Source organism: Mus musculus, chromosome 15 (genome assembly GCF_000001635.26).
Source record: "Mus musculus strain C57BL/6J chromosome 15, GRCm38.p6 C57BL/6J".
NCBI lineage: Eukaryota > Metazoa > Chordata > Mammalia > Rodentia > Muridae > Mus > Mus musculus.
The window spans coordinates 98903918-98927792 of NC_000081.6; the positions used below are offsets into that span (position 1 = coordinate 98903918).

A 23875-nucleotide genomic window follows, 5' to 3' on the forward strand; every position below is an offset into this window, starting at 1 on the left:
TTACAAAAGAACCAAGAAAACCCTGGGATCAATTTTATTGCTCGTGGGTGCAGCCGCCTCCTCCCAGCACCCTTGGTCTCTCCAGTGGTCCAAAGCCCTCCACAGGATAGCACAGTGCTTCGGCTCTTCTGGGCCAGAGGCAAGGAAGACCTGTCTCCAGAACCTACCCCTGGCCCAGTCCCCCCAAGTCCCACCCACCCTATTGCACATCAAATCATGTAAACATGGCTTCAGGCATGGCCTGGAACAGGATTGAGGCAGATAGATGTGTAAACGTATTTGGGTCCAGGAACTAGAGCGAGTCCCCCAGCTCCACCAGATGGATGCTCAGGCCACAGCTACATCTGAAAAGGCAGGAGGCCAGCCGGGTCCCAAACTCTGGCTCAGATTAAGCAACAGTGCAGATGGTCCGTCCCCTCTGTCACCTACTCTCAGGTTCCAGGTCCTGAGGTGCAGCCCCCTGGGGCTCACCGCCAGGCCTAGGCACTGCCCAGTTCTCTCCTTCTCAGCCCCCAGCTGGAGGTCATTGATGCTGCTTCTTCCTAGAAGCCCGGGGAAACCCAGAGACAGGCAGTGGCAGTCTGTCCAGCCCTGGAAAAGAGAAGGAAAAGAGAGGTAGGCAGTGAGGAGGGGCAGGATGAACAATGGGTGACCTATAAACACGGAGCACAACCTCTTCTCTGCTGGGGCCACCCCTGCTGCAAAATGAACTCCCCAGCAGCCAACCCGGGCTCCATATGCCCTTACCAAAGGCTCGGATCAGCTCTGCCCTCACAGCTGCCGTGAAGGTCTTCACCAGACAGAGTGTGGTGAGGCCAGCAAAGGCTGCGTTGTAGAGGAACACGATGTAGAAATTGCCTAGCCAGTTGAAGCGTCCAAAGTCACCCAGCAGGTCAAAGCGTGTCAGGCCTGAAGTACAAAGTCCGCCATCAGAAGGGGCAATCCCCCAAGCCCTCTCCTCAAAGGAGACCAACTTTCTGCTGCCTCCTAGCGGCCACGACTGAACATCACAACTGTTACCTAGCATCTGCTGTGCATGCCTGACAAGCCCACTCCAGGCCAGACCAGGACTACTGAATGTATCGGTAGCTAAACTCCCTGCTCCTCCCAGAGACTTGTATCCTTTCCTTCAGCGGGGCTGCCTGTAGCCTCAGGTAGCTCTAGGCTCCCAGGACTATAAGTGGTTCCTGACAGGAAGCTACAGGTTGGCCGGGTTACAGGTTAAGTTTCCACTAGTGCACAGCAGAGTGCAGTCATCACACTGCTTCCCTAGCCCTGTTCCACTTCTAGACAGCCGAGGGACACAGGGCAAGTTCCTTACGCTGTAATCAGAAACAACGGACTATGACAACGAAGGCAGTATACATCATGTCTGCTTGTGCCAGGCACTGTTAAACCACCTGCCTCTGAGGCAGTCTCCGTCTGGACTACGCAACTGAGGATGACGAACTAGTCGTCACTCTTTTGCCGCCAGTCTCCCAGGACTGTAAGTGTAAGCCACTGTGCTTAACTTCTAAACCCCAACACAACCCTCTCAAGTCACAGACCTGAACCCCCATTTAAATATACATTCTGACTGCATCCGTTGGAAATAATTAATGGACCAGTAAGCCTAATTTCCTCCAAATTCCTATGGCATAGAAGAGAAAGCACGTGTTGAACATTCCTAGCCCAAAATTTCAAAATGTGGGCCAAGAGAGATGGCTCAGGGGGTAGACACTTGCTGCCAAGATGACAGCCCGAGTTCAATTCCCCACATGGTCCAAAAGAAGAACCAAATCCTGCAAGTTGTCCTCAGATACCTTCCCACTAAGTAAGTGTCATTTTAAAATGAAAAGAAAGGTATTAAAGAGAGACTTCCTAGCACTGTGGAGGCTCAGGCAGGATGATTAGTAAGACCTGGGCAGTTTTCTTTTGTTACAGCGTTTCCGTATGTGGCTGAGGCCTGAAACTCCCTCCTAAGCTCAGACTGCCGGCCCCTCCACCTTCACTACTCACCAAGAGTTCTAGAGAAGACAGGAAGTGCTGAGCTGAGGACCAGGAGGCAGACACAGTTCCCAATGATCTGAAAGGGAGCAGAGAAGAGGCAAAGGTGGCAAGAGCTGCCAGCACGGTTAATGCAGTGCTCCTCGCCTTTAATCGCAGCATTTGGGAGGCAGAGGCAGGAGGATCTCTGAGTTCCAGGACAGCCAGGGCTGTTACAGAGAAACCCTGTCTCAGGGGGAGTGGGGACCCAACAACAACAATGACGATGAAAACAACAACAACAACAACAACAAAGCTGCCAGCGCCCAGCACTCCCCCGCCCATCCCCCCAGCTGGGTACCTGTGTCATCGATGTGTCATGCCACCTAGGCCTCAGGCTTCCAAAGAGTGGAGAGCTGTAGAAACCCACCACTGAGGACACCATCAGGTAACTGCCACGGCGTTAGGGAAGAACCTGCCAGCTTCTAAGAAGCAATGACTGCCTCTCTCAGACCTTCTCTAGATCAAGGTTTTCAGTGTGGCATATACACGCGTGTGCAGAGGCCACAGATCAAGGCTGGGTGTCTTCTAGCATTCTCCACATTACCTATTATGTTGTGTGCCTGTGTACCTGCGTGCCACTACACACACACACACACGTGTGCACACACAACTTCAGGGGTCAGTTCTCTCACAATACTGTGAGTTCCCAAGGATGAACTCAGGTTGTCAGGGCTTCTTCTTTTTTTTTTTTTAAATTTTATTTTCTTTTTTTTTTTTTAAAGATTTATTTATTTATTACATGTAAGTACACTGTAGCTATCCTCAGATACTCCAGAAGAGGGAGTCAGATCTCATTACGGATGGTTGTAAGCCACCATGTGGTTGCTGGGATTTGAACTTCGGACCTTCGGAAGAGCAGTCGGGTGCTCTTACCCACTGAGCCATCTCACCAGCCCCCTAGGGCTTCTTGCATAGCAGGCACTGAACCGTCTTTTTAAAACAGTATTTCCTAGGGTTGGACAGATGGCTCAGTGGTTAGAGCCCTGGCTGCTCTCCCAGAGGTCCCGAGTTCAATTTCCAGCTCAAAACTGTAACTCCAGTTTCAGGGGTTTCAACACACATCCAGGCAAGACACCAACACACATAAAAATGAATTATTTAAAAAAAGATATACGTCTAGTGTGGGGAGGGCCAGGTGTGTGTATGTGGATGTGGATGCCTACAGAGGCCAGAAGAGAGTGTCGGGTCTGAGAGCTGGAGTTACAGGCAGTGGTTGAGGCACTTGACTTGGGGGCTGTGAACTCAATTCAGGCTCTCTTGAAAGAGCATCAGGCACTCCAAATGGCTGAGTCCTTCCTCGACTCTCACTGGCCCATCCTGCCAGCCCACTTCCTTACTAATTATTGGGACAGGGTATTTAATCCTGAAGTTTGGTTAGACTGACTCTTGCACAACCACCAGGATCTCTCTGTCTGTACCTAACCGACTGAGTTATCTCCTCAGTCCTCCATACCAAATGTGTCCTTCTTTCTGAGCCCAAGTTAGATGAAGATATGTGGCTGCCCTGGTCTCCCCAGTGCTCTCAGGGGTCTATTAAGAGTCCTAGAGGCAGGTTTGGTGGGCAGAGGCCACAGGGATTCCAGAAGGATACAATATCAGCACAACCTGGATGATGGCGCCAAAGGATCCCAGTTTGGAGAAGGAGGCCTGGCCTAGGGCAGCATCCTGTGGGTGGGGTAGCATTAGTGACAGACAGACAACCCCACCCTGAACACCAGGACCATCCAGCCTTCTCTCTGTCCTCTCAACTCTCTCTCTCTCTCTCTCTCTCTCTCTCTCCAAACACCCCCCCCCCAAATCTGCTGCAGTACAAACTGGTAGACCTTTGACCCCATAACCCATTCTGGCCTGGACCTCGTGACAATCCACCTGCTTCAGGTGGGCTAACAGCACGAGACACTCTAGCCAGCCTCCCCTCCCTTTCTGAACTAAGCCCTTGAGCCAGTACCTGCATGCCCCGTGGCATGGCAGCCTCGTCAATAAGCAGCTCCAGGATGTGGACAGCCACGATGAGGACAGACAGGCCCTGTGTGCGGCAAGGTCACCACACCCATCATCCCCGCTCCTCCCACAGCTGAGTTAGAAGCACTCTCTTCATTTAGCACTTTCAGCGTGCTCTGCTTCCCACCAGGCCACTGCTAGCATCATGTACAGTACAGCCCTTTGAGGATGTTACTCAGCGAACTGCTTCCAAATGGACCGCAAAAGCCTAACTAGAAAGAACATACCTACAGGGATCGGGAGGGGCTCTGCGAGCACTTGACTGACCCGTGCAAAGCGCGCTGGGTCAGTCTCCAGCACAACCACACCTCCTCCCCTCCCCTGCATGAGATGAAGTCCTAGTTTACTCTCCCTCCAAGGCAAGTCTGTATGCCTCCCCGGTGACTTTGTGTGATGTGGGGCAAGTCAGTTGTACTTCTCTGTCCACAAAGTGGGAACTGATGTTCTTACAGGGCACAGGGCAGCACTTAAGGTAGGTGACAGCCATGACAGTGTACACCTTTGTCATCCCAGAGGAAGCTAAAGTACCAAGGTCCCACTTACTCCCGCCCCCACCAAGGCATGTGAACCCACCGTCAGCACCAGCAAGCACAGCATGGCCAGAGGGTAGCCCAGGTTCCGTTGCCAGGCTGACGCCTTCCGACGCTTTTCTGTGTGTGGGTGGGAGGTCGTTAGTAAGTACTTGGGACAAGGAACAACTCTCCTTGGGTAAACTACCAGGCCACATACCCAAGAGGACCCTCTGTGCCTGCAGAGCCAGGACCTGTCTATGCAGCAGTTCCATGTCCAGTGGCAGCCAGCAGGAGGTGGGATCTGAGGGCACAGGACATACTTCCCTCCAATACTCAGTCCTTGCCAAGGCCGGGCCACCACCACCCAAGCAAGGGCGGATTTAGACTCACTGCAGATTCTTCGAGTCAGAGCTGCCTCCTCAAAGGCTGAGCAGTTCAGCTGTTCCTCCAGGTCTTCCAGTAGCTGAGGGCAGAGAGAGGACAGGGAGGAGCTGTCAGAGGCTCCCAATCCCGACAGCTCTCCTCTGACTCGTATGCACCATGCCCAGCAGCTTGTACCCCTTCCAATTCCCTGTGTTCTGACCAACTCCAGATGATGGGAAGGGGTGCTGGGGTGGGGGTGGGGGGCAACAACACAGAAGCCAAGCAAGGGTGTGGCCTTCAAATGTAGGAAATTGGCCCTGAGCAAGAGGCAGGGAGCACTACATACTACATACTACATACTACATACTACATACTACATACCCGGGGCTTGACCAGCAACTTCCCAGTGACAGAGAACATGCGGGCGAGACCTAGTGGAGTGCACACTGTAGGCACAAGAGCTGGTCAGTCACATGCCAGACCTTTCACTCCCTCCCCACACCTCCTCCTTCCACCCTGACTGATGCCCACGATGCCCTCTTCCTCTCCCAGATTCTGACACTCACCCAGAAGCAGCAGAACTCCGAGGAAGGAGATACAGGAGTAGAGATAGGGGAGGTAGTACTCCCAGAAGTCTAGGACAATAAAAGCCATGTCAACTTGTCTTGCTTATGTCTGATCTCTAGGTGACAGGCAGGGCTCAGGGTCTAGACAAGAACACATCTCAGACACCTACAGTCAAGTAGCACAGGTGGGACAGCTGGCCCAGAGTTACAGATGGAGCAGTGAGTGCACTAAGGATCCTCACTTATACAAGAGGACAGCTGCCATCTGATGCAGGTGACCAGTGGTGAAGTGTAGCCAGATCCTCTCCCTCCTTAGGCAAGGCAGATATTACAATGAAACTTCTCAATTCTAAGATGGGAGGCCAGGGATGGTGGCCTATACCTGTGATCCTAGGAGAACCAGGATGGTGACGTGGAAAGACTTCACGAACAGCCAGGCTTTACAACTATTTATCATCTATTATTTATATATTTTAAAACAGGCCTCACTAGTATTAAAACCCCCTGGCTGGGCTGGAACTCAAGAGATCCACCTGCCTCTGCCTCCTGAATGCTGGATTAAAACTGTGTGCTACCAAGCCTGGCTGATTACTTATCTTCTAAGTCACTGTATACAAGGGGTCCTCTGTATGTTGAATGTGTACACAGTCTCTCAGTTTGGAACTTCAGCCTACAGAAGAGGTGACAGTCTTTTCCACTTTAAGAGGACTACAGCTGATTAAATGCACACGGCTAATTGAAGAGCCAGTATTTTTCTTTTCCTTTACAGATATGTGAACCACACACATGCCTGGTCCAATGGATCCCCTGGAACTAGCATTATATACAATTGTGGGGTCCCATGTGAGTGCTAGAAATTGAACCCAGGTCCCCTAAGAAGCAGTCCATGCTCTCGGCTGAGCCATCTCTCCGGCCCCTTTTCTTTTGTTAAGACAACATCTTTCTCTATAGCCCTGATTGGCCTCAAACTCACTATACAAATCCATGAACCCAAGGCAGTGACCCTGACTTAGTCTCTGGAGCTCAAATTACAAACTCTAAAGAGTAAGTCTTAGGAGGTACAAGGGGGGAGGGAGTGGCTCAGTGGTTAAGACAATTTAAGAGCTGGCTGCTCTTCTAAAGGACCCAGGTTCAGTTCCTGGCACCCATAAGCCAGCTTACCACCACCTGTAACTCCAGTTCCAGAGGATCCAGTGACTTCTTCTGGTTTCTGTAGGCACTTCACAGATGTGGCCCATAGACAGGGAAAGCACACACACACACATACAAGTAAATCTTTAAAAAAGAGGAAAAAGCCGGGCATGGTGGCGCACGCCTTTAATCCCAGCACTCGGGAGGCAGAGGCAGGTGGATTTCTGAGTTCGAGACCAGTCTGGTCTACAAAGTGAGTTCTAGGGCAGCCAGGGTTATACAGAGAAACCCTGTCTCGAAAAACAAAAACAAACAAACAAACAAACAAATTAAATAAAAAAGAAGAAAAGGGCTGGAGAGATGGCTCAGCAGTTAAGAGCACTGACTGCTCTTCTGAACCAAAGGTCCTGAGTTCAAACCCCAGCAACTACATGGTGGCTCACAACCATCCATAAAGAGATCTGACACCCTCTTCCTGTGTGTCTGAAGACAGCTACAGTGTACTTAGATATAATAATAAATAAACCTTAAAAAAAAAAGCGGAAAAGGCTGGAGCTCTGTTTTGGTCTAGATATAAAATGGTCTTTCAAAACTTGAATGTTTGGCCAGGCAGTGGTGGTGCACACCTTTAATCCCAGTACTCAGGAGGCAGAAAGAGCTCTTGAGTTCAGAGTCAGCCTGGCCTACAAAGTGAGATCCAGGTCTACACAGAGAAACTGTCTCATAAAACAATCAAACAAAAAACCAAACCGTGGCTGTTGAAGGTTTGGTGGCCACTGCAGTGTGCAGAGCCGTGCTTTAGGGAGTAACTGGAGTGCAGAGCTGTGGCCATGCATAGATTTGTGAGCCTGACAGCACCTGAGGTTCATCCCAGCCCCGAAACCAGAGCTGGATGAGGACAGCTTGAAACCTCTGAAGCTGTGTGAGTGAGCTTAGACTTTCTCCTTTAAGGCAGTGACAGACAGTTTGATCCTCACCGTAGAGCGACTCCCTGCTGGCCTTGTCATTGTCTACAATGGCGGATGCCACCCACACCATGCCCAGCACAAGCAGCGTGAGGAGGATCAACATCACCACTGTCTCGTAGACCCGGCCCAGGACACCCTACAATGGGAAGAACGAGGAAAGCAGAGGAAAGGGTCAACCAACATCAGGGAGGAGGGAGACCCCAGAACTGTGCCTGGGCTTGGGGACCAAGGATTCACAAGACAGGAAGAATATTTCTCTCTCACACTTGTAAGCCCCACCCCCAGACACCTTCAGCCTCCTCCTGATTTTGGCAGCACTAGTGCTCTCTGCTCCTAGCTTCTGGGTCAGCCTGCTCAATGCAAGGTTCAGCGGGGACGCGGGAGGCAGCGGGACAAGCCTGGAATCCCTGTGCGTCTTCTCACCTTTGGCACAGTGGCTACAACAGTGAGACAGTAACTCTCCTGCTAAGAGATCTCTGTCTCAATTTAACTCTCAATGGTTCTACAAAGGATGGGGCCTCTACACTGACTTCTCATGTCACTACAGCCTCAGGCTCCTTGGTCCAGCCCTTAACTCTGACTGAAGGCTACAAACCATCTGCTGATGCCAGCTCCCTAGCTCTCTGACTAGGGTTGACTGACACATGCCCTGCTTACCTTTCTGGAGCCAGCAAAGCCTTCAGACTCTGTGAAGAAATATGCAAAGGGCATAAGGAAGACGAGGGACAGATTGGAGAAGAGGAAAACGAGGTTCCACAGACCTAGAGCCAAAAAGGAAAATAAGAGCTGGTCATTGAGAGGCCGATCAACAGGTGGGGCGTGCCTGCTGAGCCCCGAGGAGGCTGCCTGCCTGCCGGGTCTCCTGATTGCCCGCCCTGCTTCCCACCCCAGGCGCTGGTCCAGCCACATACCATGGATGAGGGAGCCATTGAGCCACTGGATGTAGTAGTTGCGTGGCAACGAGAGCAGCACCTCGTTGCTGATGATGGAGAAGGGCAGGAGTAAGACGGCGCCCAGGGCGACCGCCAGGGTAAAGGTGCACAGCTCCAGCCTATGAGGGAAAGAGGGTGTGAGCCCAGCACTCGCTGTCCCTGCTGCCCTAGAAGCTATTTCTTTCCCAAGGGCACCCAGGGCTTTTAGAACCAGCTGAAGCCATGGGAAGGAGCTATCCATCTGGGCTCTGCCCACTGCCATGCCAGGGTAGTCCTCACCTACAGGGTAGCCTTGGCACACAGGATAGGCGCAGCTCAGGCACTCATGGGTACCTGACTACCTGCAGTGTCACTTGTCTGGGCTATCCCAGGACTGTGACCCTCCCCATACATCCTACAGGGCTGACAAAGCAAGGGGTGTGGCTTCTCTCTGCTTAGAGATCCAGGTTCTGGGCTGGCCTCTTTGGGTAGGAGCTCAGTCACTCCATATGGTATGCCCTTTAAGAAGGCATTAGCACAGAGGTTAAAGGCCAGCTAAAAGCCAACCTCAGAGGCAATGCTGTGCCAAGAGCTGTACCAGCTAGAAACAAATTCACAAAAGAAGACTAGTGCCTTTTGTCCGTCAGTGCAGAGGGCATCTCCATATTCCTCTGTAGATGACACTACTGCCTAGGCAGTGCCTATAAGGAGGCCTCTCTTTTAAACAGTCTTTGTACTCAGAGGTTTTTGGGTTTTGTTTTTTTTTTGTTTTGTTTTGAAGTGGGGACAGGGGGTTGAGATATGGTTTCTCTGACCCCTCAGGGGTTTTTAATCTTCACCAAGCCCTGCCCTGGTTGCATTGACCTGTCTCTCCCTTCTATTCCCCACCCACGTTGACAGTTGGGAGGTAAAGCCAAGCTGAAGCCATTTCCTGGTGACTCAGGGCCTAGCCAACACTCTGATGGTGAAGCTCCTGGGGAGACAGGAACAGCAGCTTTCCTAGCATCCCCGGGATAAGGGATAAGGGAAAGCCGCAAGGTGGCAGACATAGGAGGAAGTAGAAACTCTCGCTATTGGCTGGATGACAGCTCCTTCTCTTCTGCCTCGGGGGACTCTAGATCCTAAGTCACTGGAGTGGCTTGAGATCAGTGACACTCACGCAATCTTGTTAACTGTGGCATCTTCATCATCCACTGCAAGAAACAGACAGGAAGGGGAAGCAGCAAGACATCAGAGGGCGGTTCTGGGACCAAATGTATCAGAGCGCGTCCCCTTCCCCACCACTGAAGACAGTGCTCAACAAGAGGCTCTGGTAGATCTTTCACAACAATCCTCACAGCCTGTTCTCCGAACGAGGTAGCAGCGTGGTGATCAGGGGTCCTCGACCATTACACAGAATACAGACCCCAATTTCCCTGCTCCTGCCCCTCCTCCCTGCAGTCACTATCATAACAGGTTTCTCTTTATAATGGGCTCAGATACAATAAACACACTGCAGTCTGTGAGGCTGTTCACATGGGGTGGGGGCTGGGTGGGGGAAAAGAACTGCTAGAGGAGGGAGGGGGATCCCAGAGAAAAGTCCCCAACGGAAGAGTACTGATGGAGACAGCTTGGCTGGGTGTTTGAATAGGTTGAGTCTAGGCTCTGAAACAAAGTGTTTTGTGTTCCCATCAGAGATCTACAGGACGAAAAGCCACAGTCTGGGACGCTAGAGAAAGACTACCATCACCAGACCTCGGGAAGCTTTGGGTCCTAGTGGGAGAGCACTAGGAAATGAGCCAACATAAAACATACACCCAAGATACACCCTGCAGTCGCCTACTTAAGGTTTATGGAAGGCTCTCATTTGGTCCTCCCAGTGATAAAGCGCTAAGTGGACTTCAGGATGTCCATTTTGCAGGAGGAAACAGGATTAGAAAAACTAAATGGTGAGCCGGGCGTGGCGGCCCACGCCTTTAATCCCAGCACTCGGGAGGCAGAGGCAGGCGGATCTCTGAGTTCGAGACCAGCCTGGTCTACAGAGTGAGTTCCAGGATAGCCAGGGCTAAACAGAGAAACCCTGTTTCATAAAACAAAACAAAACAACCCCCCAAAACAAACAAACAAACAAAACAAAAGAGGAAAAGAAAAGCTAAATGGATGCCAGGTGGTAGTGGCAGCGCACACCTTTAATCACAGAATCTGGGAGGCAGAGGCAGGCTAATCTCTGTGAGTTCAAGGCCAGCCAGGTCTACACAGTGAGTTCCATGAAAACTCACAGAGGAAAAGAAAGGGCGGGGGGTGGGGGTGGGGGTGTGGAGAAACTACTGGGACAGGAACGTGGCAGCATGCACCACACCATGGAGCCCAGGATTTGGGAGGCAGAGACAGTAGTTCAAGGTCATCCTTAGATACATAAAGAGTTCAAGGCCAGGCAGGACTACGTGAGAAATTGTCTATAAAATAAAACCAAGAAAGAAGTATCTGATTTTGAAAAATCCACTATAAAACATGAGTTTGTTCTCTAACTTAAAAACATATACAAATAAAGTAATTAAGTAACAAGAAGCCCGAAGCTTGGAGACATTCCATCTAGGCGTCCTACCTACCACCCCCTCAACTCTATGCAGAACAGAGCTCAAGAGGCACAGGCTGCAGAGCAGCCCAGTAGTCACCTGCCCTTTCCCAGCATGCACTGGTACACACCCCTCTGAGGCCAACCCCATGGCAACAAGGCTGAGAGTAGGGAAGTCAGAGTACCTGTGGTGAACTCAGCAGGCTTCTTGAAGCGGGTCAGGAAGATATGGCAGAGGATGTAGAGTGTTGCAAACAGAAGTATTGAGATCTGTGGCAAAAAGCAAGCTGGAATGAGACGTTCTATAGCCGCTATAGAAAGCTCCATACATCGTGGAGTTCTCATTGGTGACTTCCCTTCAGTTAAGCTACGGGGGAGGAGGGGAGGACTTTAAGAAGGACCAAACAGAGGTCACCCCTGGGAAAAGAAGGCCAACCCAGCCCTGGTACTGTGCTGGAGCCACAAGCTTCAAGCAGAGGAACTCGCAGAAATAACACATATGCACACACACACACACATACTCCACATCCTACATCAGGCCATAGAATGAGAGAGGCTGACATTGAGAACATTCTAGGAAAGAAACAGGCTTGGGGAAAGATGCCTCTGTTGCCTTGGCATGTCCTCTTACCCAGCTTCAGTTGCTGTAGTGAGAGCGTATGCCCCAGGCACTACTGCATAAGAATCCCATCTGGAGAGCAAATCAGAACTTCTACTCCAAACCAGGGCCCCTTCAGCTTGAGAGAAGGCTTTAGTCGGGCCCAACATTTCCAGAGCAGGTCATCTGTCACTCTAAAAGTAGTCACTCCTGAGACCCTACCATAAGTAATTTCTAACTTCAGAGCCAAGTATCTTAGGACCTACACATGGCCTTGAGTGGTTAGACCTCCAAATGACAGGACAGAACTTGGACAGATAAGTAGTACAAGCATTACATCTCTACACCATTCCAAGGCATCAGAAAAACAAAAGGGAAATGTCATTGCATTTGAGGTAGGCACAGACAAGCTCGATCTCACGTGTCTTCTAGTCTCCAAGATAAACAGACCCTAGAGGAAATCTGTACAGTGACAAAGAGGAGACCAAGAAAGTCCTGTGTCTAGAATAAAGTGATAGCTTTTGATTTAGGAAGTCCCCATAGGAAGAGCCACTAAGATGGAAGCTGAATTTTCCCAACAGCTCCTTCTCTGCCCCTTTTGGTCTTGAACTTGATTAACAGCCAAGAGGGTAGTAGAGCTCAAAAGGTCAGGCTTGGGGTTCCACCCACTTCCAGGACAGGCTAAGCTGTTTCAGTGCTCGCTCCCTCCCTCTCCCATGGTGTCTCTGTGTAGCCCTGGATGTCCTGAAACTCACTCTGTAGACCAGACTGGCCATAAACTCAAGAGATCCGCTTGCCTGTGCCTCCTGAGTGCTGGAACTGAAGGCGCGCACCCCCACCTCCTACCTGGGTTGTTCTCTAGTTTCTAGATGGGAGCCACATTCAGGAGACACTAGAAACGTTCACTTGCCCCTGGCTGGAGCTGATGTCCTAAGCTAATGGCTTAGGAGGCAGAAACACATACTGAGCAGTTTCTTCGGCCTCATCCCTCCAGGTGGTCAGTATCTTATAAGGCCTGGATGTGCCCCCCCCTGGCCCCCCACCGTGATATGCCCAATCCCCAATGTGTACCTCTCCCAAGGAACACAGAAGAGATGCTACCCGACTCTTATCCTGGGGCTAGATACTCGTATGCCCTCATTGGTAAGGGCAGACCTAGTCCCCTTTACCGTTTCTTCAATCTAAGCATGCCAAGGGGTAGCCTAAAGCTCAGCCTGAGAAAAATGAAGAAAGACACCATCTGAGCCCTCCCCTTTATTCAGTAAGATCTCCTTCCACTCCTCCAAACCCTTCCCTTTTCATTTAGTATGTGCAGAGCTCTCTGGGAAAACAAAACAAAATAAAACAAAAAAACCCAGCAGACAAAGAGATTATCATTCAAAGCAGGCCCAAGGAAAATAGATTTCCCTAAGTCCCACGGGTGCTCCTACCCTAGAGTAGTACACTGCCGTATGGAAAGTTCAACTGCAATTCTAGATTAATGCTTAAAGAATAAGAAATACAGGCTAGATGCGCTCAGGATCACTGCGGACCCGGGACCCTCCCACCCCCACCCCACCCCACCCCACCCCACCCACACATGAGAACTCACACGGGATGGCTGGAAACCCAGTCTGAGTGTCAAACAAATTATCCGGAAGTCGTGCGGGGTGTGTGTCATTGTATTGGCTTGTGTTTGGCATGCTGCATGCCAGAGGCCCAGGATTCAATCACAGAAGGAATGAAAACAACCACTACTACAGGGGAGAGAAAACAGGCGGGGAAACCTCGGTGTTCCTCCATCTCCACTTCTTACAACCCCATCTCGTCGGACAGGACTTCTTTCTTCCTTAGTGGGAGGACCCACTACAGCTCCCACTTTTCCTTCGCCCCTCGCGCCACCATCGCATGTCCCCGGTTAACTGCTCAATGTGACCGAGTCTCCCTTCATTTCAACATCAACCATGGTTGCCCTTCATCTACTTTTAAGGGGGAACACGCACACTAACTTGTCCCGAAGCAAATCCATCCTTTTCCAGAGGATCAAACGCTCCACACTAGAGGACCCCCATCGCCAGGAACGCCCACGGGGGTGGAGTAGAAGGGGCGGGGGGAGGGGCGAGCGGCCGAGGAACGGAAACCCGGCGGCTTTGTTTACGGCTCAGGGACCCAGCCGACCCGACCGGGAGTTCACCGGCCCGGCCCCGGCGCTCGCAGGGGTCGAGGTGCTCCGGAGCCCAGGCAGCTGGACTTCCCGTCTCCATCGCGGCGCGCCCCTCCCACCTCGGCCCGGCCCCTTCCCGCCCAGGTCCCGGACTCACGATGCACTCGCGGACCCTGTCGTGGAACAGCTGTTCTCGCACGGATAGCACTTCGTAGTCAGCTGCTTCCATACTCTGCTCAGCATGACTGGGGCGGGGGTGTCTCCGGGCCCGGGGAGGACGAGCGGGGATGAGGCCGCCGCCGCCCGCCAAGCACCCGGACCCAGCCTAAGCGCCTCTCCTCGCTGCCCGTGACGGAAACTCAAGGTAATCTGGGGCTCAGATTCTGCGGTCGGACGCCCCGCCCTTAAAGGGGCAGGCCCCAGCCCGCCTAGTCTTAAAGGGCTCGGGTCCCCCTCGGTCCCCTCCCCTTTAAGGTGGGGTCACTCGCAAGCACGTTTCAACGCAAGTACCCGCCGCCCGGCTACGCGGAAGTGCCAGGCTTGGTGCCCAGTGACGACACAAGGCCTGGGCGGGTTTCTTCAGAGGAGCGGAACTTACTGGTTCCTCGTAGACTGTCGGTCATCGCTAGGAGTGCGCTGATAGGACATTCTGGGAAAGGAGGCGGGATGTTTTTGGCCTGTCGAAGCTGTTCTAAAACTAAGAGTCCTTGTGGTCCACGGCTGAGATGTGAGGGTTGGTTCCAGGATGTGTATCCGTCAGGATTTTAGTTTAAACGAATAAGGTTGGGATCAGGTCAGCCCGTCGAGAAGATGTAAGCACCACGGGGTCTTCTGAAGGGACGGCTGCCTGTAACCCAAAGGTCCATAGCGTTTTCTTTTCTTTTTCTTTATTTTTATTTTTGGTTTTTCGAGATAGGGTTTCTCTGTGTAGCCCTGGCTGTCCTGGATCTCACTCTGTAGACCAGGCTGGTCTCGAACTCAGAAATCCGCCTGCCTCTGCCTCCCAAGTGCTGGGATTAGTGGCTTGTGCCACCACTGCCCGATGCGTTTTTTTATTTGTTATTGGAGTTTCCCTGCCACTCCAGACAGCTTTCACACAGTTATTTTTGTGGAAGGCCTAGGGTATTAGAGAACAAATAGTTAAAAAACAAACCACAACAAAAACAAAAAAACAGGAGACTTTTTAAAAATGTCATGAAACTTTTGTTTTGTTGAGACAGGTCTTGCGATGCAAACCAGGCTACCCTTGAATTCTCAGCTTCCTAGTTGATTGCATGTATTACCAGGCCCAGGCTATCCCGAAACTGAGGAAATATCCCAGGGAATATTGGTGAGTGGGTTGAGTAAAACATTAACTCCCAAACATTAACTCCCTGCTATGTGCTGTTCTCTTTATAGCCTTTATCTAATTTTAATGTTTTAACATTTTAACGTTTTAACGTTTTAATTTGAAACTAGAAAATAGAGGTTGGCCCAGTCCTACTTTGAGATTCAGAAACCATCTGGGCATTGTGGCACACGTCTTTTAATTCAGCACTAGGAAGGCAGAAGCAGGTGGATCTATAAATTCATGGCCAGTCTGCCCTTTACATAATGTTTTAGGACAACCAGAGTAACATGGTGAGAATTTGTCTCAAAAACAAAATAAATACATCCCGTGTATACATTTATGTTTATATAGTTGGCCCTCTGCATTGTTGGGTTCTACATCTGTGGGTTCAGCTAATCTCAAACACAAAGCAAAAACCATTTGGGAGGGGTAGCTATAGAGATGGCTCAGTTGGTAACAGGAGAAGGACCTAAGTTCCATTCCTAGCACCCACAATTAATGAGTAGTGCAGGCTGGTGAACCCGGGGAGGTGTGGACGGGAGGATCCCTAGGGTCTGCTGACTAGACTAGTCAGCGAACCCTATTCATGTAGCCCCAAGTCCTAATGAGAGACCAAGTCTAAAAACACATCTGGGATACAAAGAGAGACCCTGCTTCAAAATACAACAGCAAAATACATCTAGGGCTGGGAATGTTACACAGTGATAAAGAACTTAGCATGAGCAAGACCTTGGATTTGATTCCCAACACCATGAAAAAAAGTCTTGGGAACAAAATTATGTCTGTACTGAACATGTGCAGATTTTGTGTTCTTGCTGGTATACCCTAAATTTTGTTTTGTTTTTTGTTTTTTGAGACAGGGTTTCTCTGTGTAGCCCTGGCTGTCCTGGAACTCACTCTGTAGACCAGGCTGGCCTTGAACTCAGAACCACCTGCCTCTGCCTCCCAAGTGCTGGGATTAAAGGCATGCGCCACCACTGCCCGGCTATACCCTAAACTATTTATATAATTTTTACACCGTATTGAGAATTATAGGTGCTGGAGTATTGGTTCTAAATATTTTGGGCGATATGCATACGTTATATGCAAATTCTGAGTTGTTGGCATTTTTTTGTTGTTGTTTTTTTGTTTTTAAGACAAGGCCTCTCTATAGTCCCAGCCTTCTCAGAATTCAGTGTTTAGAGAAGGCTGGCCTCAGATTCACTGAGATCCAGCTGCTGCTCCTCCTGATGCTGGAATTAAATACACGTGCCACCATGCCCCACTCCACCACACCACAGTTGTAAGTTTTACACTTGTACGTCTGTTTCTCTCTCTGTCTCTGTCTCTCTCTCTCTCTCTCTGTGTGTGTGTGTGTGTGTGTGTGCATGAGAACAAGTTCATGCCCAGGTGCACATGAGGCGGTCACAGGACAACTTTGGGGAGCTAATTTTCTCCTTCCACAGTGTAGGTCCCAGCAACTGAGCTGAGGTTGTCAGGCTTGGCCAGCAAGTGCTTTTGAAAGCCACCAGAGTCCTCAGACATTTATTTCAACTATGAGAAGCGTGGTGCTTTAATGACAGTGGTATAGTGCAAATCAGGTTGGGCACACTCCTGTCTGCACAGGCTTGTAATTCCAGCACAGAGAAGGATTGAAAGCTGAGGCAGAAGGATGTAGGTTGGCCAGCTTGGGTTAGGAAGTTCCAGTCTAACTGGGAATACCTAACAAGGCTTTGTCGCAAAAAATAAACCAAAAGTAGACATTGTCTCAACAAAATAGATCAAAAATAACTAAAAGACTTAGACTCGCTGGGCAGTGGTGGCGCCTGCCTTTAATCCCAGCACTCGGGAGGCAGAGGCAGGCGGATTTCTGAGTTTGAGGCCAGCCTGGTCTACAGAGTGAGTTCCAGGACAGCCAGGGCTACACAGAGAAACCCTGCCTCGAAAAACAAAACAAAACAAAACAGAAAAAAAAAAACCAAAAAAACAAAAAAACCTCAGAGTCAAACCAGAGCATTTCATTCCTATTGACTGCCATGCATAAGATTCAGGTCCATGATATGCCAGGTGTTAGGTGTGTTGAGTAGATATGAAGGACCTAGCTTCTCCTTCATAGAACTTAGAACTTGTAGGAATGATAAACAGCGAGTAGGAGGCTGGGGGCAGGGTAGTTCAGTAGGCAGAGTGCTGCCAACCATGCACATAACCTGGGGTTTGCTCCCCAACAATGCATAAATGAGTCTGGTAGTGTACATTTGTAATCTCAGCACTTGAATACAGAGCTCAAGGTCACTTATGCCTATATGACTAGTTCAGGCCAGGCAGTGGTGGCTGCACACGCCTTTGATCCCAACACTTGGGAGGCAGAGGCAGATAGATGGCTGAGTCTGAGTCCAGCCTGGTCTACAGAGTGAGTTCCAGTACAGTTTGGGCTACACAAAGAAACCCTATCTTGAAAATCCAAAATAAAAAAACCATAAATGTGTCTACAGCCCAAAAGGCCACTCAGTGGGGGGTTGGAGAAACAGCTCAGAGGTTAAAAGTCCTCAGGCTCCTGAGGAGGAAAGAGGCAGGGCTCCAGGACCCAGAGCTGGTGTAACTCCAGTTCCAAGGAAATCCAACAGTCCCGGCCCCTGGAGGCATTCACGCACACACAAACCGATACATTGTGGAGTGTAACACCCCACCCCACCCCCCATCCCCGAGACTGAGCATAGGCTCGTTATGTTTGAATACTAAGTATCCAAGTGGTGGAACCCATCTGGGAAGGATTAGGAGGTGTGGCCTTGTGGGAAGAGGCATGTTACTGGAAGTGGCCTTTGAGATTTCAAAAGCCATTCTCTCTCTGCTTCCTGCTTGTGGGTCTGATGTAAGCTCTCAGCTACTGCTCCAGAGCCATGCCCACCTGCCTGCCTAACCCAAGCTCCTCACCATGATGGTCATAGACTCACCCTCCAAACTCTAAAGCCCCCAATAACCTCTTTTTCTATAAGTTCCTTTGGTCATAGTGCCTCATCACTGCAACTTAAAAGTCACCAAGATAGCCAGACGTGGTGGCACACGCCTTTAATCCCAGCACTTGGGAGGCAGAGGCAGGCAGATTTCTGAGTTTGAGGCCAGCCTGGTCTACAAAGTGAGTTCCAGGACAGCCAGGGCTACACAGAGAAACCCTGTCTCAGGAAAAAAAAAAAAAAAGTCACCAAGATGTCAATTGGTACCAGGAAGTAGGTCATTACTGTGACAGGCCTGACAATGCTGGTTTTGTGGGTCCATGGAAGACTTTGGGACTTTGCAATAGGAAGCTTAATGAATGCTGTAGTTGGGGCTTAATAGACAGTAGTACTGAGAGCAATATGGACTATGGAGGTCTAGCTCCAAAGGTTCCAGAAGGAACGATATTAACAGCTTGTCTAGAGACCATTCTTGCCCTAAGAATCCACCGAAGACTAAACTGAAGAGTTTGGCTGGCGGAGGTGATTTCAGACAGCCTCATATGGACCTTGTCGTTTAGTCATTCGTTATTAGTGATCCCTCTTCTGCAGCTCTACCACGAGAGAGAGCACGTGGGGCAAAAAGAAACACAAAGGCACAGATGAGAGACAAGGTGACAACATCAGGAAATGTAAGGTGGAGGTCAGAATAGGCCATCTTATGAAGCAGTGACAGTGGAGCCTGGATTGCATTGAAGACCCCAAAACGTTGGAGGTGCCAGAACTGTGGGATACCTGCCAAGGAGCCGTTCAGACAGGGAGTGGAACCAGGCTAAGAGAGAGAAAAGTGTTGTAATCAGCAGAGCTGGATGAGTGGAGCCCCGTGAGTCCTTGGACTTGAGACAGAATTACAGGAGCTGGAGTTTGCCCTGCTGGGTTTCTGTCTTGCTGTGCTCTGGTCTTTCCTCACTGTATTCCATTACTCTCCTTTGGAATGAAAATGTTTACTCTGTTCCATTACATGTTAGAAGTACACATCTTGTTCCTGTATTTTATTTACAGGAGGTTATGATTGAGAGATTGCTGAGTCTTGGAAGAGATTTTAGACTTTTAAATTATGTTGAAACTGTCAACAACTATGGGGACTTTTGAGGTTGGACTGGGCTAGAGATCATTCTTGTGATTTTGGGGGGCAGGGGCTGGGGAGTGCTATTATGATAGCACTATCCAGTAGATTGGGAAGGACTAGGAGGTGTGTGGCCTTGTTGGAGGAAGTATGTCACTGGGGTGGGCTTTGAGCCAGTTATCTCTCTGGCTCCAGCCTATGGATCAGATGTAAGCTCTCAGCTACTGCTCTAGTGCTGTGCCTGCCTGACAGCTGCCATGCTCCCCACCGTGATGGTCATGGACTCACCCTCTGAAACTGTGAACTCCAAATTAAATGCTTTCTTTTATAAGTTGCCTTGGTCATGTTTTTGTTTGTTTGTTTGGTTTGGTTTTGTCACAGCAATAAAACAGTAACTGAGACATTCATACACATAATTTAAAATGTTAAAAATAAAGTCTTTTTTAAAAAGTAAGTCAGGTGTGGCGGCACATGCCTTTAATCCCAGCACTCTTGAGGACAAGACAATCAAATCTCTGTGAGTGTGAAGCCATCCTGGTCTACATAGGACATCCAGGGCTATGTAGAAAGACTCTGTCTCAATTAATTGATTAATTAGTTAGTGAATTTTAAAGAGAGAGAGCTGCAGAGGCAGTTCAGAGCTTAAGAGCATGCATTGCTTTTGCAAAGGACCTGAGCTGGATTCTTATCACCCACCCTGGACAGCTCTTCGCTACCTGCAACTTCAGCTCTAGGGGGAATCTGTGTGCGCATATATGTGTGTGTGTGTGTGTGTGTGTGTGCTTATACTTATACTCATGATTAAAATATAAAAATATTTAAAAAATAAATCAGTAGTAAAGTATGCCAAGTTGATTGGTGTGAGGGAGATTCATCTGTCCTAAAGACCGCTCCAAGGCCCTCGCAGGTGGAACAATAGGGTGGCTTGACTTGTGTCTTTTTTTAAACAAATTCCAACCTTGGGGTTTGATTTCACACCACTTCCTCCCCTCCCTCTCGTGTGTGTGTGTGTGTGTGTGTGTGTGTCTGTGTCTGTGTGCGTGTGTGTCTGCGTGTGTCTGTGTGTGTGTGAGATGCTGAAGATTGAACAAACAGTTTTGAGTAAATATTGCATGCACTCCCCTGCTGACATATACATTAGCCCAGAATGTTTCTTTTTTTTTTTTTTTTTTTTTAAGATTTACTTATTATATATGAGTACACTGTAGCTGTCTTCAGACACCCCAGAAGAGGGCACAAGATCTCATTGCAGATGGTTGTGAGCCACCATGTGGTTGCTGGGATTTGAACTCCTGACCTTCGGAAGAGCAGTCGGGTGCTCTTACCCACTGAGCCATCTCACCAGCCCGCTTTTTGGTTTTTTGAGACAGGGTTTCTCTGTGTAGCCTTGGCTGTCCTGGAACTCACTCTGTAGACCAGGCTGGCCTCAAACTCAGAAATCCACCTGCCTCTGCCTCCCCAGTGCTGGGATTAAAGGTGTGCACCACCACCTCCGGGATCCAGAATGTTTCTTAAAGAGAGATCTGTGTCGGAGGCTACCCTGGTCTACAGGGCAAGTTCCAGGATAGCCAGTGCCACACAGAGAAAATCCTGTCTCAACAAAACAAAAACCAAAGAACAAACAATATACCACCAGATCAGGGGCAGATCTACTGCTCTCTGGATGGGCTGGAATGTGTGCCCTGGTCCACAGCCCACATCACATACACCTTGCCAGATTTTCTATTTATTTTGTTGGCTCAGACTTTGTATCTGAGATCTAGGTCCTCTCTACTGTAACCCGGTGTTGTCCTCATTCCAGCCTTCTATTCAGTCCTTAGGAGGCCTTTCCACACCCTTTCTGACCTCAGGACTCTGGATCTGTTGTAGATCACTCCCAGCTCGCTCCTGGCTGGCTCCCTAACCCAGGATGGCCTTGAAATGTCTGATCTTTCACCCATTTATCTCCTGGTTTAAATTTTACAGTTCATGGTCGTCTCCCTCACCACCTTATCTAAAGCAACCCACTTTTTAATTTTTAAATTGTTTTGTATATATGTCCAGGCACATTCATGGCACTGTAATGTATGGAGGTCAAAGAACAACTTCCAGGACTGGGCTCTTTCTATCTTGTGGGTCTTGAGACTCATGCTCAAGTCTTCAGATTTGTCACTTTAGGCTAAAGCCATTTCACCAGCCCAAGCAACCTGTTTTTTCATGTTATCAGAAGTTGCCATAGTTGGATTTAACTTGCGTATATTAATTTGCTGGCCTTCTCCCATATAGACTTCTCTAGAGAATCATGTTTGTCTTGAACTAAGTGATTTTCTTAGCTTTTGACCTGCTGTACATACCCAAGGACAAACATTTGCAAACATAGGAAGAAAAAAAATAGCCAGCATTATTAATAATCAAAAGATTTAGGTTCTGAGTCTACTAGTCTGTTGTTCTGAGCTATACTACACTTTATCTCACCTTCCAGTCAGAATTTTTTGTTTGTTTTTTGCCTGTGCTGGGGATCCAATCCAGGACCTGCTAGTACATGCTAGGTAAACACTCTACCATTGATCTATAATCCAGCCCTCCAGACCTCACTTTTTTTGTTTTAAGTCAGGGCTGTACTCCATAGCCCAGGCTGGTTAGAAATGAACTATGTAGTCTAGGCTATCATCTTCAAACTCATGGAGTGTGGGAAGCCACATGTGCCGTTGCTGAGTGGCACTGACTACTGCTGGCCACCACGCATAAGATTGGACAAACAACCAATGTGTACATATGCAGGAAAGTTTTTTGCAAAAACACTGCCTGGCCCAGGCATGATAATGAGGTTCTGTAAGGTACTGAGAGTATAACCAATCGGATGTGAGACATGCAAATGAGATATGATAATGAGGTTCTGTAAGGTACTAAGAGAGAGTAGCCAATCAGATGAGGAACATGCAAATGAGGCTTAGTGCATAACCAATCCGGGTATGAGACACGCCTCTCCTAGGCCTATAAAAGCAGCACCAGTTCTGGGCTCGAAGTCTTTTCGCCTCTGCAATCAAGCTCTCCCAATAAACGTGTGCAGAAGGATCCTGTTGCAGCGTAGTTCTTGCTGGTCGAGTCCGGTGCGCGCAAGAATGGAGGTCCTCCTGCCTCCGACTCTCACAGGCACTAATTATTATGGAATCTGAGTATACATTGAACATCTACGGAGAACTGATTTTGAGCCTGTTTTACTTATTTTGAGACAAGGTCTCGCTGTGTAACTCAGGCTAGCCTCTAGTGCTGGAATTATGGAAATATAACACTACAATCTGGCCTGAAGTGCACTTTAGAAGGCAAAATGCCCAGGACTACAGAGATGGCTCAGCAGGTGAGAGCACTTGTTGCTCTTGCAGAGGACCTGGGTCGAGTTCCCAGCACCTACATGGTAGCTCACGACCTGTAACCGTTAGTCCTAGGCAAAACCAGTGCCGTCTTCTGGCCTGACTTTCCTTAGGCGCATGCACACTTTGTTTGTTTGTTTTGAGTTACCGTGTAACTCTAGCTGGCCTAGAACATGTTGACTAGGCTGGCTTCAAACTTACATACCCAACAAAAGTAAAATTTGATAATGATGATATAATGATGATGATGCAGAGCTAGAGCTAGGCAGTGGTGGCACACACCTTTAATCCCAGCACTCATACTTCGGAGGCAGAGACAGGCAGATCTTTATGAGTTCGAGGCTAGCCTGATCTACAGAGCAACTTCCAGGACAGCCAGGGCTGCACAGAGAAACCATCCAACCTTTGTGACATAGTTATTCCCCCTAGCCAGGGCTAGGAAAAAAGAAAAAAATAAAAAAAAAAAAAGAAAAAAAAAAGGTATCAATACAGCTAGTCAAGTCAGAACTGTACAGTGTAAATTCAAGCTGCAGTAGAAAGAGCTTAGAAGATCTAGGAGAAATAGCCTAGTCTGGCATCAACCTGTGACTTAACCCTCTGCAAGCCCAGTACCTTACGTTTCCTTCTGTGATAGGTCTTCCTGTGTAGCCAAACTAGCCAAAAGCTCCCCGAATGAATCTCCTCACTCGGCTTCCCACTGTTAACATGGCTGTTAATGTTTACTGGCCTACTGAGGACAGGTGGCACCTGACTTGGGGCATAGGATGTGACCCCAAATTTGATAACACACTCTCTCCAGATTCCCCAAAGGGATTTCTACCTCTCTAAGTTTCAAAAACTACCATTGAGCACTGAGTGGTTGCGATAGAGTACAGCTTTAATCCCAGCACTCAGGCAGCAGAGGCAGGTGGTTCTGAGTTCAAGGCCAGCCTGGTCTAGAGAGCGAGTTCCAGGACAGCCAGGGCTATGCAGAGAAACCCTGTCTCAAAAACTGAAAAAAAAGTACCAGTGAGCACTGAACGAAGGTCCATGCTTTCCACCGTCCCAGGATTCTCAGCCTGTCTCTCCTGCCTCAGTCGATTAAAGTGCTTACAATCCTTTTCTTTAAAAGGATATTAAAGAAAACCTCCATTTGGATGAAACCTGCTTTCATTTCATACTTGGTTCAGTGCAAGGGTGCCTGCGTGGTATGCACAACGCCCTGAGTTCATCCACAGAGCCAATAAAAAGACAAAGAAGGGCTGGGACTGTAGCTCAGTTGTCAGAATGATTGCCCAGCATTCACACACACACACACACACACACACACACACACACTCCTGCGCACAAGAACACAAGATGAGGGATATGACTCTGCTTTCTTTTCTTACTTTTTGTTTCGTTTT

At 49.2% G+C, this 23875-nt stretch overlaps 1 protein-coding gene and 1 long non-coding RNA gene across 8 annotated transcripts in view; one reads left to right on the forward strand and one right to left on the reverse strand.

Moving 5' to 3' along the window:
* On the reverse strand, positions 1-14181 carry Lmbr1l (limb region 1 like). Of its 2 annotated transcripts, none has more exons than XM_030248804.1 (17): positions 13224-13666; positions 11220-11304; positions 9640-9673; positions 8481-8620; positions 8227-8330; positions 7579-7705; positions 5471-5539; positions 5286-5350; positions 4932-5004; positions 4759-4842; positions 4603-4679; positions 3977-4054; positions 3620-3693; positions 2327-2417; positions 1999-2065; positions 748-909; positions 1-591 (listed from the first exon to the last, which is right to left on the reverse strand). In XM_030248804.1, exons 1-17 carry the CDS (start codon positions 13290-13292, stop codon positions 524-526), a joined length of 1467 nt encoding a protein of 488 aa, XP_030104664.1. In that variant the 5' UTR covers positions 13293-13666; the 3' UTR covers positions 1-523. The 2 variants fall into 2 exon arrangements, with proteins under 2 accessions (XP_030104664.1, NP_083374.1); NM_029098.3 differs by lacking the exon at positions 13224-13666 and adding an exon at positions 13933-14181 and having other exon boundaries at positions 4-591.
* The window catches only part of Gm41396, a 25703-nt gene continuing 15879 nt past the window's right edge, over positions 14052-23875 (forward strand). For 5 of the 6 annotated variants that reach the window (XR_001781764.2, XR_003951476.1, XR_003951473.1 and 2 more), the window contains exons 1-2: positions 14052-14139; positions 14996-15105. This is a non-coding gene — a long non-coding RNA (predicted gene, 41396). The remainder of the gene's footprint in view (positions 14140-14995; positions 15106-23875) is intronic. The other variant, XR_003951474.1, reaches the window with a different exon arrangement.

Bases quoted from the DNA above. Each gene is read 5' to 3' on its own strand.
- Lmbr1l (NM_029098.3), bottom strand. From the start codon at position 14,004: ATGGAAGCAGCTGACTACGAAGTGCTATCCGTGCGAGAACAGCTGTTC. The intron at 8,621-9,639 runs GTGAGTGTCACT...TTTCCCTCATAG, and splicing joins GCCACAGTTAACAAGATTGC to GCTGGAGCTGTGCACCTTTA. The intron at 8,331-8,480 runs GTATGTGGCTGG...TTTTGGCTCTAG, and splicing joins CAATGGCTCCCTCATCCATG to GTCTGTGGAACCTCGTTTTC.